The 17,213-nt window shown below is 45.7% G+C and overlaps 2 protein-coding genes across 5 annotated transcripts in view; one reads left to right on the plus strand and one right to left on the minus strand.

The window, feature by feature from the left end:
- The window catches only part of LOC123747422 (trypsin-1), a 13,510-nt gene extending 9,050 nt beyond the window's left edge, over positions 1-4,460 (minus strand). Inside the window, exon 1 of one of the 4 annotated variants that reach the window (XM_069319685.1) lies at positions 4,071-4,460. The gene's annotated coding sequence lies outside the window, so the exon portion shown is untranslated. Of the gene's footprint in view, positions 1-3,238; positions 3,378-3,430; positions 3,511-4,070 lie in introns of those variants that run through there. The other 3 variants (XM_069319684.1, XM_069319686.1, XM_045729638.2) reach the window with 3 other exon arrangements.
- A 9,257-nt stretch (positions 4,461-13,717) lies between these two features.
- LOC138360049 (cell surface glycoprotein 1-like) lies at positions 13,718-17,196 on the plus strand. The gene is made up of 2 exons (XM_069319983.1): positions 13,718-13,732; positions 14,602-17,196. Exons 1-2 carry the CDS (start codon positions 13,718-13,720, stop codon positions 17,194-17,196), a joined length of 2,610 nt encoding a protein of 869 aa, XP_069176084.1.
- Positions 17,197-17,213: the final 17 nt, after the last annotated feature.

Genomic DNA, 17,213 nt, shown 5'->3' on the forward strand with positions numbered 1-17,213 from the left:
ATATATATATATATATATATATATATATATATATATATATATATATATATATATATATATATATATATGGATAATGGTGTCCCAGACAATGGGACACCATTGCACACCCTCAACCCCGACCACAAGTCCCAAAAGACCACAAGCAGGCCCACTGGGATAGCCCCATAATGGAAAAGACTGTCACAGCAGTGATTGACAACGCTGATGCTGAAAACAAAGCCCGCCTCCTAGCGGTAACAGCACCCCACGCCGGGGATTTCTTATTTGCTGTGCCCAATGCAGCCCTGGGAACTCGCCTCAGTCATGACGCTCTCCGCATTGGAGTTGCCCTTCGCCTTGCCGCCCCCATCCTCACCGAACATAGGTGCATCTGCGGAACTGCGATGGCAGACCAATATGGTCGTCATGGTCTGGTATGTCGTAAATCACAGGGTAAAATTGCAAGACATGAAGAAGTCAACGACATCATCAAGAGGAGCCTCGCCACAGCCCGCTGCCCGGCACAAAGAGAACCACACTTATCCAGACCTAACGACCCTCAGAAGCGCCCTGATGGGGTCACCTTGCTACCTTGGAAGGATGGTAAGCAAGTGGTATGGGACTACACGCGCGCTGCCACACTGGCCAGTACCTACCTCCACTACCGCACACGTGAAAGCGGTGGTGCTGCTTCTTTCAGGGAATCGCAGAAAATTATTAAATATAGAGGTCTAGCACACTGCTACAGCTTTGTTCCGATCGGCTCGGAGACCCTCGGTTCGTGGGGAAAATGTGCATTGAAGTTCCTGAAGGAATTGGGGGACAAATTGATCAGCGCTACAAAAGACCAGAGAGCAAAAAGTTTCTTGTTCCAGCGCCTCAGTGTTGCGATTCAGAGGGGAAATGCCTGTTGCGTCTTGGGCACTAGTCCAACTTCAGAGGAATTCGAAGAAGTGTTTGACTTGCAACAATGATCGAACCCGTCTGTGACATTCATCAATGTTTCCCATTGTTGTGTTTTTCAAGAGATCCATAACCTTTAAGCACCTTTTTGCATTATTCTTTTTGTATCAACTCATGTATATCTTGTAACCATCAAATGCATAATAAAGCACAAAAATAAAAAAGGAAGGGGGTGGTAGGAGAAAAGCACACAGAAACTGTATTGGAGGGGATCCTAACATTCCCTCTAATGCGTTATGCGTGGTTTCCTCCGAGGCTATGGGTCCCCCTTCTTCCAGCTAGAGGTGGTGCTCTTTCATTTTATTTTTTTTTATATTTCTTTTTTTAAAAAATATATATATATATATATATATATATATATATATATATATATATATATATATATATATATATATATATATATATATATATATATATATATATATATATATATATATATATATATATCTAGATGTAACAGTCATGGAAAAGGGCGGAGGTTTCCACACTGCAGTCTACACTAAGGAAACAAACATAGGAATGTGCCTAAATGCCAACAGCGACTGCCCTGACAGGTACAAGAGGAGTGTTGTTAACGCATATGTCGACCGTGCTCTCAGCCACAGCTCAGAATGGAAGCAAGTCGACGAAGAACTCTGTAGGGTAAGGCAGGTCCTAGTCAATAACGGCTTCTCCAATGGTTTCATCGAAGACATCATAAGAAGGAAAGTGAAAAGCCATGCAACCTCTGAAGAGACAACTAACACAACACCTATACCCCCTATTAGACTATTTTACAGGAACTTCTTTTCCACAGCTCATAAAACGGAGGAAAGGGTCCTGAAAGATATTGTTAATAGAAACGTTATCCCTACAGACAAAAATCAGAGGATACAACTGACGATTTACTATAAAACCAGAAAAACGGCCAGCCTACTCATGAGAAACTCTCCAGACACAAAACAGAACGCTTTAAAAGAGACTAACGTCGTCTATGCCTTCAAATGCCCACTTGGGGACTGTAAGCTCCAAAAAACCCAGTATATAGGCACGACAACAACATCTCTTTCTAGGCGTTTAACGATGCATAAGCAACAGGGCTCCATTAAGGAACATATAATCTCTTCCCACAACCAAACCATCGCCAGAGAAATCCTAGTAAACAACACAGAAATCATCGATAGATACAGCGATAGCAGGCGGCTTGACGTTTGCGAGGCACTACACATCAAGAAGTCAACACCAGCAATCAACAGCCAATTATTGCACAACTATATTCTACCCACCTCAAGACTCCGCTCCAATATAGAAGCATCAAGAAATATGGACCAATAGGCTTTCTACAAACACTTCTATTCAATACCCATTGTTTGTGTTCTGTCTTGTGTTGATACTTTTAATACCCTATTAATATCCCCTCTTGTTCTGTCTTGTGTTAATGCCACATCACCCCTCCCACCTCACTCAAATGTAGATATAAAATCGGAGATACGTAAGTTCTAATCAGTTGTGTATTTGTGAACTAAAGTCTTTGAAAATGTAATAAGTTTTACGAAACGCGCCCGTGTCGCGTCAGACTAGAAATAAAAATGAATTTTGGAGAATTGATTTTTGATTTACCTCCAACAGTGAAGCGTAATGTACGAAAGATTGAGAAAATTCGTGTTAGAATTATTAATCTTACTTTTTCGGTCATATTTAATAATATATGTCTACAGGAAAGACTGCTACCAAAATATATATATATATATATATATATATATATATATATATATATATATATATATATATATATATATATATATATATATATATATATATATATATATATATATATATATATATATATATATGCTGTATCATCTAAATAACACCTCGTCAAGAGTGTGATAGTCACTTTAAAAGGCAGACTTTAAATGATTTGATATTTACAATTTCTCAACATAATGCTCCATATAAATTGGTCACAATTCAAATACAAATTTGTAAGAACACCTTTAATACGAATATCGTGACATTTGCTCTGAAGTAAAGAGCCACCACTCGCAGTATAAATGATAGTAATGACTTGGTTCGTCAGTAACTACGCTATTTATAAACCGTTCTTCATTAGTTAGTTAGTAACTTGACCAGACTAACCATCAACAAATTCCTTGACTTGCACTGTATTACACTATTATTATTACACTGTTCGTCCCACTGCTTTATCATTTAGTTAGGCATTTTCACATTTCTATTTTCGCCTTACTACTTGTCGAGATTCACACAACACACGTGTAGGCATGAAGGAACACTGTGAGAGAGATGGTGACTGTACCTTGTGACTGGAGGCTCACACGTGTAGGCATGAAGGAACACTGTGAGAGAGATGGTGACTGTACCTTGTGACTGGAGGCTCACACGTGTAGGCATGAAGGAACACTGTGAGAGAGATGGTGACTGTACCTTGTGACTGGAGGCTCACACGTGTAGGCATGAAGGAACACTGTGAGAGAGATGGTGACTGTACCTTGTGACTGGAGGCTCACACGTGTAGGCATGAAGGAACACTGTGGGAGAGATGGTGACTGTACCTTGTGACTGGAGGCTCACACGTGTAGGCATGAAGGAACACTGTGGGAGAGATGGTGACTGTACCTTGTGACTGGAGGCTCACACGTGTAGGCATGAAGGAACACTATGGGAGAGATGGTGACTGTACCTTGTGACTGGAGGCTCACACGTGTAGGCATGAAGGAACACTGTGGGAGAGATGGTGACTGTACCTTGTGACTGGAGGCTCACACGTGTAGGCATGAAGGAACACTATGGGAGAGATGGTGACTGTACCTTGTGACTGGAGGCTCACACGTGTAGGCATGAAGGAACACTGTGGGAGAGATGGTGACTGTACCTTGTGACTGGAGGCTCACACGTGTAGGCATGAAGGAACACTGTGGGAGAGATGGTGACTGTACCTTGTGACTGGAGGCTCACACGTGTAGGCATGAAGGAACACTATGGGAGAGATGGTGACTGTACCTTGTGACTGGAGGCTCACACGTGTAGGCATGAAGGAACACTGTGGGAGAGATGGTGACTGTACCTTGTGACTGGAGGCTCACACGTGTAGGCATGAAGGAACACTATGGGAGAGATGGTGACTGTACCTTGTGACTGGAGGCTCACACGTGTAGGCATGAAGGAACACTGTGGGAGAGATGGTGACTGTACCTTGTGACTGGAGGCTGTGGACAGGATCACCTCCAAACTTCAGGTTTTATCCCAGCAAGTAGGAAAGTGATGCTTGCCACAGTCTCCTCGTGTTTCTCAACCATCTGTTTACTACTTCACACACACAATTCCCATACGTGTTCCCGAGAGGTAGACGTTTTCTCTCTTTTTTCCCTTAAATACTGTCTGTAGTTCGACGGTGTGTGAGAGACAGCTTGTGATTTAAGATAGAAGTTAATGTGAGCTGTTAGGAGCGGTGGTTTGGACGCGAGTGTTGGAGGGAATGAGAGGAGGTGGAGGCTGTGACGGGACTTACCACTTCAACTGGGAAAGTTTCGACGTAACATCCAGCGTAAACCAGAATATACTCCCAGGAAATTACTGCTACGTCACAAATTCTTCTCGTTAAAGAAATACACAAAAAAATCAAACATCACAGAATCATGTCCAGTGCTAAAGGATGTTCCACGTCTGTGTCCATCGTTAAAATTAAAACAAAAATATATTGATTTTTTTTTTTCACTCAGCATGTTCCCCTCTTTCCCTTTCGTTGTAGGTCAGGAATTGTTAAGGAGAATGATAACTTTTATACTTGCCGTGAGACACGGTCAGAACATCACTGGTAAAGAGATGTTCTGACCTTGATATCGTAGATGTTCTCAGATATCGTAGCTCTTCCAACCCAAGGATATTAATGTGTGGCATAATTTTTTATTTTGTTTGTCATGAACTTAAAGAAATTTTCACAAAGTGTGAGATCTGAGGAGTTTTGTGGCATGCCAATACGTCCACCACAACCAAAAACCCTATAATAGGGACCCAAGTTTGTTTACATAGCTCGTTAACTTGAATAGCTCAAGAACAGGACCCCAACATTGGTTGCTTGCATGCCACTTTACACATTTTTAACACTGTCCTTATTCTGGAGAACAAGGACAGTATAAACCAATGAAATTATCTAAAATAATCAAATTCAAAACATTTCATTGGGATACTACAATATATCACAAACGTATAGAGTAGCTTAAGCTGATAACCAACCCACACACCAGAGGATGAAGAAGCGACGATGTGGAAATAGTAGATAGATCTATCCTAAAAATGGTCAAACTTCATAAAAGAAACCTATGAAACAAATCTTTGGTCTATTATCATTCTGGGGAAACATTTCAACATTTGACGGAAGTGTAATTAACAGCTGAATCCTAGAGCTTGAATATGATGTGAAGTTCAACAACGTTGCTTTACACATTAAACAATACTCTGAAATAAATATAATCTTTATTGGTCATTATATCACTGTGTAATAATGTTGTAAATGATCAAAGCTGATGGTGAGCCCAAGGCCCTTTTTGCATAATTTATCATCTCGTTAACACTGAGAACGTGTGGAGAACATGTGGAGAACGTGTGGAGAACATGTGGAGAACATGTGGAGAACATGTGGAGAACATGTGGAGAACGTGTGGAGAACGTGTGGAGAACGTGTGGAGAACATGTGGAGAACATGTGGAGAACATGTGGAGAACATGTGGAGAACGTGTGGAGAACGTGTGGAGAACATGTGGAGAACATGTGGAGAACATGTGGAGAACGTGTGGAGAACGTGTGGAGAACATGTGGAGAACATGTGGAGAACATGTGGAGAACATGTGGAGAACATGTGGAGAACGTGTGGAGAACATGTGGAGAACATGTGGAGAACATGTGGAGAACGTGTGGTGAACGTGTGGTGAACGTGTGGTGAACGTGTGGAGAACGTGTGGTGAACGTGTGGTGAACGTGTGGAGAACGTGTGGAGAACGTGTGGTGAACGTGTGGAGAACGTGTGGAGAACATGTGGAGAACATGTGGAGAACATGTGGAGAACGTGTGGAGAACATGTGGAGAACGTGTGGAGAACGTGTGGAGAACGTGTGGAGAACGTGTGGAGAACGTGTGGAGAACGTGTGGAGAACATGTGGAGAACGTGTAGAGAACATGTAGAGAACATGTAGAGAACATGTAGAGAACATGTGGAGAACATGTGGAGAACATGTAGAGAACATGTGGAGAACATGTAGAGAACATGTGGAGAACATATGGAGAACGTGTGGAGAACATGTGGAGAACGTGTGGAGAACGTGTGGAGAACGTGTGGTGAACGTGTGGTGAACGTGTGGAGAACGTGTGGTGAACGTGTGGTGAACGTGTGGAGAACGTGTGGAGAACGTGTGGTGAACGTGTGGTGAACGTGTGGAGAACGTGTGGAGAACGTGTGGAGAACGTGTGGAGAACGTGTGGAGAACGTGTGGAGAACATGTGGAGAACGTGTGGAGAACGTGTGGAGAACATGTGGAGAACGTGTGGTGAACGTGTGGAGAACGTGTGGAGAACGTGTGGAGAACGTGTGGAGAACGTGTGGAGAACGTGTGGAGAACATGTGGAGAACGTGTGGAGAACGTGTGGAGAACATGTAGAGAACGTGTGGAGAACGTGTGGAGAACGTGTGGTGAACGTGTGGTGAACATGTGGAGAACATGTGGAGAACGTGTGGAGAACATGTGGAGAACGTGTAGAGAACATGTAGAGAACATGTAGAGAACATGTAGAGAACATGTGGAGAACATGTGGAGAACATGTAGAGAACATGTGGAGAACATGTAGAGAACATGTGGAGAACATATGGAGAACATGTGGAGAACATGTAGAGAACATGTAGAGAACATGTGGAGAACATGTGTATTCATAAAGTGATGGTCACTATTACCGCGGTGTCCCCCACAAGGACTCTGAGCGCGGGTGGTGTGTGAATGATCTCTCCCAGAGACCGGAAAGTCCACGACAATGGGAGAGACCTGTTCTCATGGGGACTCCCCAGACCATAATCTGTACTCCATTTCCCCTCCTCCTTCTCCCCCTCCTCCTTCTCCCCCTCCTCCTTCTCCTTCCCCTCCTCCTTCCCCCCCCCCCCCCTCCTCCTTCTCCTTCTCCCCCTCCCCTTTCTCCTTCCCCTCCTCGTACTGGGAAGACGGGACAGGTGAGAGCGTAGCTCATATCTTGTGTCTACACACACAGGTAATGACAAACACACACGCACACAAACACACACACACACAAACACACACACACACGCATCAAACAAGTGCTTCTATCACATGGGGAAATTACTCTCCCTGCAAGGAAAAGCAAAGAGTGTATATATATATATACTTTATTCACTCGTTTAATATTCCACAATAACATCAACCACTATCACTCTCACAGCCACCATCACCACAATCACTCCCACCACAACAATCACCACCACCCAAATTACCTAACCACTATCACCCCAACCACGACCGCAATCACCTAACCACTGTTACCACCATCACCACCACAATCCCCTAACAACTATCACCCCCACCACCACCACAACAATCACCTGATCACTATAGTCCCTACCACGACCACAATCACATAACCATTGTCACCCCCACCACAATCTACCCAACTACTCTCACTGCCACCACCACAATTACCACCAATACCACCACGACCAACAACACAACCACCACCACGACCAACAACACAACCACCACCACCAATAGCACTACCACCACTACCACTGTCACCACCAACACCACCACCACCACCACCACCAATAGCACTACCACTAACACCACCACCAACACCACAGTCACCACAATCACCACCACCAACAACACCACTAACACCACCACCACCTAACACCCTCGTGTGATGGTTAGGTCAGCGGACCAGTTTGATGGAGACTATGGATGAGGTTGGGTCAAGGGGAGGCTGCTCCGAGCCCTAATCACCATTCATGTATGCTAAACGGCGTGTGTACTGTATTTAAATTACCGGATAATTGTGTTCAAGTCGGTCATTGATGAAGGTCGGATCAGGGGTACGTGGACCGGTGTGCTGGTCCAGCAGGTTTGTACTGTCAGGGCTGTGAGGGAGGGCTTCCTGTTGCGGCTGTGGGGGTGGGGGCTTCCTGACGGGGCTGTGGGGGGGTCTTCCTGTTGGGGCTGTGGGGGGCTTCCTGTCGGGGCTGTGAGGGAGGGCTTCCTGTTGGGGCTGTGGGGGTGGGGGCTTCCTGACGGGGCTGTGGAGGGCTTCCTGTTGGGATTGTGGGGGGTCTTCCTGTTGGGGCTGTGGGGGGGGTCTTCCTGTTGGGGCTGTGGGGGGGTCTTCCTGTTGGGGCTGTGGGGGGGGGGGCTTCCTGACGGGGCTGTGGAGGGCTTCCTGTTGGGATTGTGGGGGGTCTTCCTGTTGGGGCTGTGGGGGGGGGTCTTCCTGTTGGGATTGTGGGGGCTTCCTGTTGGGGCTGTGAAGGGGCTTCCTGTCGGGGCTGTGGGGGGTATGGGATTATACCAACGTCAATGAAAGATCAGACACAGCTGAACCACTACACATGACCCTGTATGATCATATTATAATATATATATATATATATATATATATATATATATATATATATATATATATATATATATATATATATATATATATATATATATATATATATATATATATATATATATATATATATATATATGTCGTACCTAGTAGCCAGAACGCACTTCTCAGCCTACTATGCAAGGCCCGATTTGCCTAATAAGCCAAGTTTTCATGAATTAATTGTTTTTCGACTACCTAACCTACCTAACCTAACCTAACCTAACTTTTTCGGCTACCTAACCAAACCTAACTTATAAAGATAGGTTAGGTTAGGTTAGGTAGGGTTGGTTAGGTTCGGTCATATATCTACGTTAATTTTAACTCCAATAAAAAAAAATTGACCTCATACATAATGAAATGGGTAGCTTTATCATTTCATAAGAAAAAAATTAGAAAAAATATATTAATTCAGGAAAATTTGGCTTATTAGGCAAATCGGGCCTTGAATAGTAGGCCAAAAAGTGAGTTCTGGCTACTAGGTACGACATATATATATATATATAGTTCCACGACAGGAACTACACGGCGTTCCACATACCGGTCACTCACCTACTTCCTTCCTTTCATTCCTGTTAAAAAAATCAACAATTAAAAGAGTCTCTGACCCTAATGACCTCCCATAGGTCAATGACCGTAAAGCCCAATCAGCCACCACATACACATACACACATTAGCAAACCTTTACAACCAAGACTTCACTTGCAGACGAAGAGTCACAATAACGTGGCTGAAATATGTTGACCAGACCACACACTACAAAATGAAGGGACGACGACGTTTCGGTCCGTCTTGGACCATTCTCACAATCGACTTGAGAATGGTCCAGGACGGACCGAAACGTCGTCGTCCCTTCATTTTGTAGTGTGTGGTTTGGTCAACATAGACTTCACTTGACTCGCATTTTGTTCTCCCAGGAAGGAGACGGAGTATTCCCGGCGCCGCAGACCTTGCTGGGGCCCATTGGTTACAGCCTAGATTCTGCCCAGTGATGAAGGTTGCCCACTGCGAAGAACCAGGCGAGGGAAAACTCCACCTCATTGCTCTTATAAATTGGGGCCTTTATCACTTGGCAAGTTGCCTCAGCCAGGCAACTTATTTTTATATATTTGGGGATTTATTTTATCTTTATAAGGGATCTTGGAGGATATCCATGGGCACGGCACCACGACAACCTGGCTTTTTGCAGGTCGACGTTCGTTCTCCAATGACCCAAGCGGATGGGCACCATTCCTTCTATTCATCCACCCAGCCCGGCCTGAGATGATTTCCATGTACTATAAAGACATATTGGGTGAGCCAAGCAGCCTCCTGTGGGGGAGGAGGCTGGTTGGCGCCCCTACAAAGAGCCCACAGGGAGCCAGGGGGAGTGTAGGCTCCCCTACAGTGTAGGGGAGCCTACACTCCCCTGCGTGGGCCAGTGTGAGAGGGCCCACCGCGCGGGCCCAAGTGAGAGGGCCCACCGCGCGGGCCCGGGGGCAGCAAGGGGCCCACAACTATTAAGAGTAAAGTTAACTCACAACGTTTGACGAGTTGGTATGACCAAAACTTTTGAGGTAACTACTTAAACTGTGAATGTTAGGACTGTGAGTGGAACAATTATACCCGCAGGAAATGTCTCCATCAAGTTGGCTGCCTGTGACGGGTCGAACAATTATTTAATATATGTGTTCTCTCATTGTGAGAGAAAGACAGAGAGAAGGAGGAGAGGAAGGCTTGGTAGTGGGTCTACATCCAGGTATATATATACACCTCGCGGAGGTGTATATACATATATATATGTATATATGTGGTGTATATACCAAGTTGTATATCTTTATGGCTCTTATATGTCCATGGCTGACTTCTGATCTCCGTTCATAATGATGTTTAAATATACTTTATACCAGCTGATAATGAAATACGTATATTTAATTTATATAGACACCAAAGGCTTCTTGCCCCCCAGCAATGTGAAACTTTTGTATGTATGTATGTATGTATGTATGTATGTATGTATGTATGTATGTATGTATGTATGTATGTATGTATGTATGTATGTATGTATGTATGTATGGAAATCAATAATGCATGTGAGGGTGGAAACCAAGTATTCGTGTATGAATGGAAACCACACACGAATTGTATGGATGGAAGTCACGTATACATATATGTATAGATGGAAGCCAAGTATGTATATATGGAAAGAAATAAGAAACAAATATCTTGTTCCTCTCTCCGTCGAGATACAGAGACAATTCTTCACATCACACAAAACTTTTTCAAGAAGAGACGTAATTGAGCTCCGAAGCGTCGAGTGGAAACAAAAAGGTCTCTAGCGACAGAAAAGTGGTTGCCAGAGGCAGTCTTGCCCCCCTTCTGTGGCAGACTAGACTCTGTGGGTGAGGCTAACCATGAGCATCTGTCCTACAACCTTGGACAGACAAACATTCCCTTTTATATAACATTCATTATTCTGCTCTCGAAGATGATGCAACTGGAGTATGCAAAGACGAAGATGGGAAACCAATGAGAAAATTGTGCAAGGAAAGAGCTAAGCTTTTATGGAGATCTCTTTCAATGGCTCTGGTTGGGGGAGGAAGGGGAAGGGGGAGGGAGGAGGCCAAAACTAATATCACTGTGATCTTGTGATATAAATATTTCTCCGTTGCAGAGTCCGGACTGACTGATGAGAGTGCGGGACTCGAGGACCCGATAGTCCTTTGATAGACTCGTGAAGTCTATCAAAGCCTACTTTAATGCAAAGGCAAGTGAGTGCAATGATGAATGTCTGAGGGCTCTTTGCCAGCGACCCCCTTGCTAGTAGCCCTTTGACAGCTATATTTGCTAGTTAGACCTTTGTTAGCGACCCTTACTAGCGAGCCTTGCTAGCAATCCTAGCTAGCAGAGGCGATGAGAAGCCACGACAGTCATCATGCAATAATGAAGAGACGTGGATGAGTCGTGTAGGGGAGGATGAAGCACAGGAAATCTATGTTACAGACAATTCCTTCTTTTGGAGTAGGGGGAAGGTAAGGGGGAAGGTAGGCCTGAAGCAGGGATTAGGTAGGCGTAAGTTGACCTGACTTAGGTAGGAGTGATGTAATCGTGAGATAGCTGTCAGGTAAGTGTTAGGTAGGTCTTAGGTAAATCTGAAATTTTCCTGAGATTAGGTATAAAAGGTTGAGTTGGGTTAGATTACATTATACTGAGTTAGCTTAGGGTAAGTTTGGTTAAGTTAGGGCTAAGGTAGGTTAGGGTAAGTAAGGTTAGATTATGCAAATTTTATGATGCGTCGTTCAACTGTGTTATACACGAAATTACCAATATCCATATAATAAATAGGGAAGGGACTACCACCTCAGACTGGAAGAAAAGGGACCCTTAGCCTCGGAGGAAACCACACATAACGCATTAAAAGGAATGTTTAGATCCCCTCCAAAACAGTATCTATGTGCTTTTCTCCTACCACTCCCTTCCTTTTGTCTTTTGTTATGCTCTATTATATATTTAAAGGTTACAAGATGTACATTAATTAATACAATGAGTGTTATAATATCCATAAAAAATAGGAAATTATCGATTTCCGTATAACCAATCACTACATGACCCAAATCTCTATAACCAATCACTACATGACCCATATCTCTATTACCAATCACTGCATGACCCATATCTCTATTACCAATCACTGCATAACCCATATCTCTATAACCAATCACTGCATGACCCATATCTCTATTACCAATCACTGCATGACCCATATCTCTATTACCAATCACTGCATGACCCATATCTCTATTACCAATCACTGAATGACCCATATCTCTATTACCAATCACTGCATGACCCATATCTCTATTACCAATCACTGCATGACCCATATCTCTATTACCAATCACTGCGCTCCGGCATCGGGTGCAAACTCACATACGATATTGTGCAACATTGTCTATTCAACTCCATATTTCGAAAGGGGAAAGATACAGAATGGGATACTTAAATTTCCTCGCAAGCTTCACATCGAAAGTCGATCCCCTTGGTGTGGGCTGGCCTTCTTGCCGGTGCCTGTCGATACACGAGCAGCAGGATGTTGTCTCCACTGCTCCACTTCTCTTCTCTTCTCTTCTCTTCTCTTCTCTTCTCTTCTCTTCTCTTCTCTTCTTTTCTCTTCTTTTCTCTTCTCTTTTCTTCGTTTTCATTCGACAACAGTATATTTGTAAATATTTAACCCTGAAGGATATAGTTAACTAAGCCTGAGTGAAGTTAGATTTGTTAGGTGTTTATTATGTTATGGTTGGTGGCGTGAGTATGTTGTTTTTGCAGGTGTTGGTACACTGTTTTCTGCAGGTGTTGGTACACTGTCCCCCTACAGGTGTTGGTTCTCATGTAGGAAACTGTTCTTCTGAAACACTACAGTATACCTCGAGAGGATTCAAGTTACAGCCCCGCTCCTGTGTCAGGTAAGTCCACTACGGGGCTCACCATAGCCCGTGCTACTTGGATCTTTTTGTTCCAAGTAGTGAATCTTAAACAAAATCATATCTCGAGCATCGGGGGGATGCTTTTATAGTGTCTGTGGCTTAACATACTGTGGCAGGAGAGGAAGTATTCAGCCTTACTCTTATATAAACTGATTTTGTACGACGCAAAAATAATGTTTTGCTTCTCCGTTTGGGCTTCAGTTTGGGCTTCAGTGTGTGCTTCAGTTTGGGCTTCAGTGTGTGCTTCAGTGTGTGCTTCAGTGTGTGCTTCAGTTTGGGCTTCAGTGTGTGCTTCAGTGTGTGCTTCAGTTTGGGCTTCAGTGTGTGCTTCAGTGTGTGCTTCAGTGTGTGCTTCAGTTTGGGCTTCAGTGTGTGCTTCAGTGAGGGTAAATTTAGTACCACTAATCAAGTGAACTCAAATCTTCTGACGGAGCACCTCTTTTACTGATGGGCACCCCGCAAGGCACGTCCATTGGCACGCCCCTGGCACGTCCCTGGCACGCCCTTGGCACGCCCCTGGCACGTCCCCTGGCACGCCCCTGGCACGTCCCCTGGCACGATTCTCGTCTCCCGAGCAACTAGCGAAAAGTCGTGTATCATTTCGTCACACTGAGGCCGACTCTCCTCTATCTCTTAAACATATAGAATATTGTTTGTTTCAGAGGACGACATTCATGGCTGAAGAGAAGGTCACACCCGAGTCTCTCTCTTTCTTTCTTTCTTTTTTTTTCTCTCTCTCTCTCTCTCTCTCTCTCTCTCTCTCTCTCTCTCTCTCTCTCTCTCTCTCTCTCTCTCTCTCTCTCTCTCTCTCTCTCTCTCTCTCTCTTTCTTTCTTTTTTTTTTCTCTCTCTCTCTCTCTCTCTCTCTCTCTCTCTCTCTCTCTCTCTCTCTCTCTCTCTCTCTCTCTCTCTCTCTCTCTCTCTCTCTCTCTCTCTCTCTCTCTCTCTCTCCTTCCAGTTTATCGAGCAGGTTTCAGCTGCAGGCGTCATCACTGGTCTTATCACTGACATATAGAATCTCTCCCTCACCTTCATGGACTCATGCCTGCCAAAATCCATTCCGAAGATTTTTTCTGAAGCTTTCAAACCTTCCTTCTCCATTTTCCCTCACAATTGATCTTGACTATAGAAGCCTCTAATCATATATCACAACGGACAGTTCTTACCTCACAATTCACAATCTCACGACTCACAACGGTCGCCTCTATTTGTTTACCTTCAGTAACGGGGATGGTAATGGATTTTAGAGGCCTGATAACTGAGTGAACAACGCTTCGGATTCGTAGTCGTGAGGTTCCGGGTTCGATCCCCGGTGGAGGCGGAAACAAATGGGCAGAGTCTCTCTCACCACCCCTGATGCTCCTATTGCCTAGCAGTAAATAGGTACCTGGGAGTTAGACAGCTGCTACGGGCTGCTTCCGCGGGGGGTGTGTAACAAGAAAGGAGGCCCTGGTCGAGGACCGGGCCGCGGGGACGTTAAGCTCCGAAATCATCTCAAGATAACCTCTCAAGATCATACCGAGTGGTTCCTGTCCTGCTTGTCCACATTTATACAAGAGGTAGTTCCCACCAACGAGGTAGTTCCCACCAACGAGGTAGTTCCCAGCAACGAGGTAGTTACCAGCAACGAGGTAGTTCCCACCAACGAGGTAGTTCCCACCAACGAGGTAGTTACCAGCAACGAGGTAGTTCCCACCAACGAGGTAGTTCCCACCAACGAGGTAGTTCCCAGCAACGAGGTAGTTCCCACCAACGAGGTAGTTCCCACCAACGAGGTAGTTCCCACCAACGAGGTAGTTCCCAGTAACGAGGTAGTTCCCACCAACGAGGTAGTTCCCACCAACGAGGTAGTTCCCACCAACGAGGTAGTTCCCACCAACGAGGTAGTTCCCACCAACGAGGTAGTTCCCACCAACGAGGTAGTTCCCACCAACGAGGTAGTTCCCACCAACGAGGTAGTTCCCACCAACGAGGTAGTTCCCACCAACGAGGTAGTTCCCAGCAACGAGGTAGTTCCCACCAACGAGGTAGTTCCCACCAACGAGGTAGTTCCCACCAACGAGGTAGTTCCCACCAACGAGGTAGTTCCCACCAACGAGGTAGTTCCCACCAACGAGGTAGTTCCCACCAACGAGGTAGTTCCCACCAACGAGGTAGTTCCCACCAACGAGGTAGTTCCCACCAACGAGGTATTTCCCACCAACGAGGTAGTTCCCAGCAACGAGGTAGTTCCCACCAACGAGGTAGTTCCCACCAACGAGGTAGTTCCCACCAACGAGGTAGTTCCCAGCAACGAGGTAGTTCCCACCAACGAGGTAGTTCCCACCAACGAGGTAGTTCCCACCAACGAGGTAGTTCCCACCAACGAGGTAGTTCCCACCAACGAGGTAGTTCCCACCAACGAGGTAGTTCCCACCAACGAGGTAGTTCCCACCAACGAGGTAGTTCCCACCAACGAGGTAGTTCCCACCAACGAGGTAGTTCCCACCAACGAGGTAGTTTCCACCAACGAGGTAGTTCCCACCAACGAGGTAGTTCCCACCAACGAGGTAGTTCCCACCAACGAGGTAGTTCCCACCAACGAGGTAGTTCCCACCAACGAGGTAGTTCCCACCAACGAGGTAGTTCCCACCAACGAGGTATTTCCCACCAACGAGGTAGTTCCCAGCAACGAGGTAGTTCCCACCAACGAGGTAGTTCCCACCAACGAGGTAGTTCCCACCAACGAGGTAGTTCCCACCAACGAGGTAGTTCCCAGCAACGAGGTAGTTCCCAGCAACGAGGTAGTTCCCACCAACGAGGTAGTTCCCACCAACGAGGTAGTTCCCACCAACGAGGTAGTTCCCACCAACGAGGTAGTTCCCAGTAACGAGGTAGTTCCCACCAACGAGGTAGTTCCCACCAACGAGGTAGTTCCCACCAACGAGGTAGTTCCCAGCAACGAGGTAGTTCCCACCAACGAGGTAGTTCCCAGTAACGAGGTAGTTCCCACCAACGAGGTAGTTCCCAGCAACGAGGTAGTTCCCACCAACGAGGTAGTTCCCAGCAACGAGGTAGTTCCCACCAACGAGGTAGTTCCCAGTAACGAGGTAGTTCCCACCAACGAGGTAGTTCCCACCAACGAGGTAGTTCCCACCAACGAGGTAGTTCCCAGCAACGAGGTAGTTCCCACCAACGAGGTAGTTCCCACCAACGAGGTAGTTCCCACCAACGAGGTAGTTCCCACCAACGAGGTAGTTCCCACCAACGAGGTAGTTCCCACCAACGAGGTAGTTCCCACCAACGAGGTAGTTCCCACCAACGAGGTAGTTCCCACCAACGAGGTAGTTCCCACCAACGAGGTAGTTCCCACCAACGAGGTAGTTTCCACCAACGAGGTAGTTCCCACCAACGAGGTAGTTCCCACCAACGAGGTAGTTCCCACCAACGAGGTAGTTCCCACCAACGAGGTAGTTCCCACCAACGAGGTAATTCCCACCAACGAGGTAGTTCCCACCAACGAGGTAGTTCCCAGCAACGAGGTAGTTCCCACCAACGAGGTAGTTCCCACCAACGAGGTAGTTCCCACCAACGAGATAGTTCCCACCAACGAGGTAGTTCCCACCAACGAGGTAGTTCCCACCAACGAGGTAGTTCCCACCAACGAGGTAGTTCCCACCAACGAGGTAGTTCCCACCAACGAGGTAGTTCCCACCAACGAGGTAGTTCCCACCAACGAGGTAGTTCCCACCAACGAGGTAGTGCCCACCAACGAGGTAGTTCCCACCAAAGAGGTAGTTCCCACCAACGAGGTAGTTCCCACCAACGAGGTAGTTCCCACCAACGAGGTAGTTCCCACCAACGAGGTAGTTACCACCAACGAGGTAGTTCCCACCAACGAGGTAGTTCCCACCAACGAGGTAGTTCCCACCAACGAGGTAGTTACCACCAACGAGGTAGTTCCCACCAACGAGGTAGTTCCCACCAACGAGGTAGTTCCCACCAACGAGGTAGTTCCCACCAACGAGGTAGTTCCCACCAACGAGGTAGTTCCCACCAACGAGGTAGTTCCCACCAACGAGGTAGTTCCCACCAACAAAAGGTTATTTTTCACCATAAGTAATCCTCGAATAAGACAACAAAATTACCCATTGCAGAGCTGTCTTTTTGAGTGATTATTAAAGAGCTTGGA

This window comes from Procambarus clarkii, chromosome 94 (genome assembly GCF_040958095.1).
Source record: "Procambarus clarkii isolate CNS0578487 chromosome 94, FALCON_Pclarkii_2.0, whole genome shotgun sequence".
In the NCBI taxonomy this organism is placed as follows: Eukaryota; Metazoa; Arthropoda; class Malacostraca; order Decapoda; family Cambaridae; genus Procambarus; species Procambarus clarkii.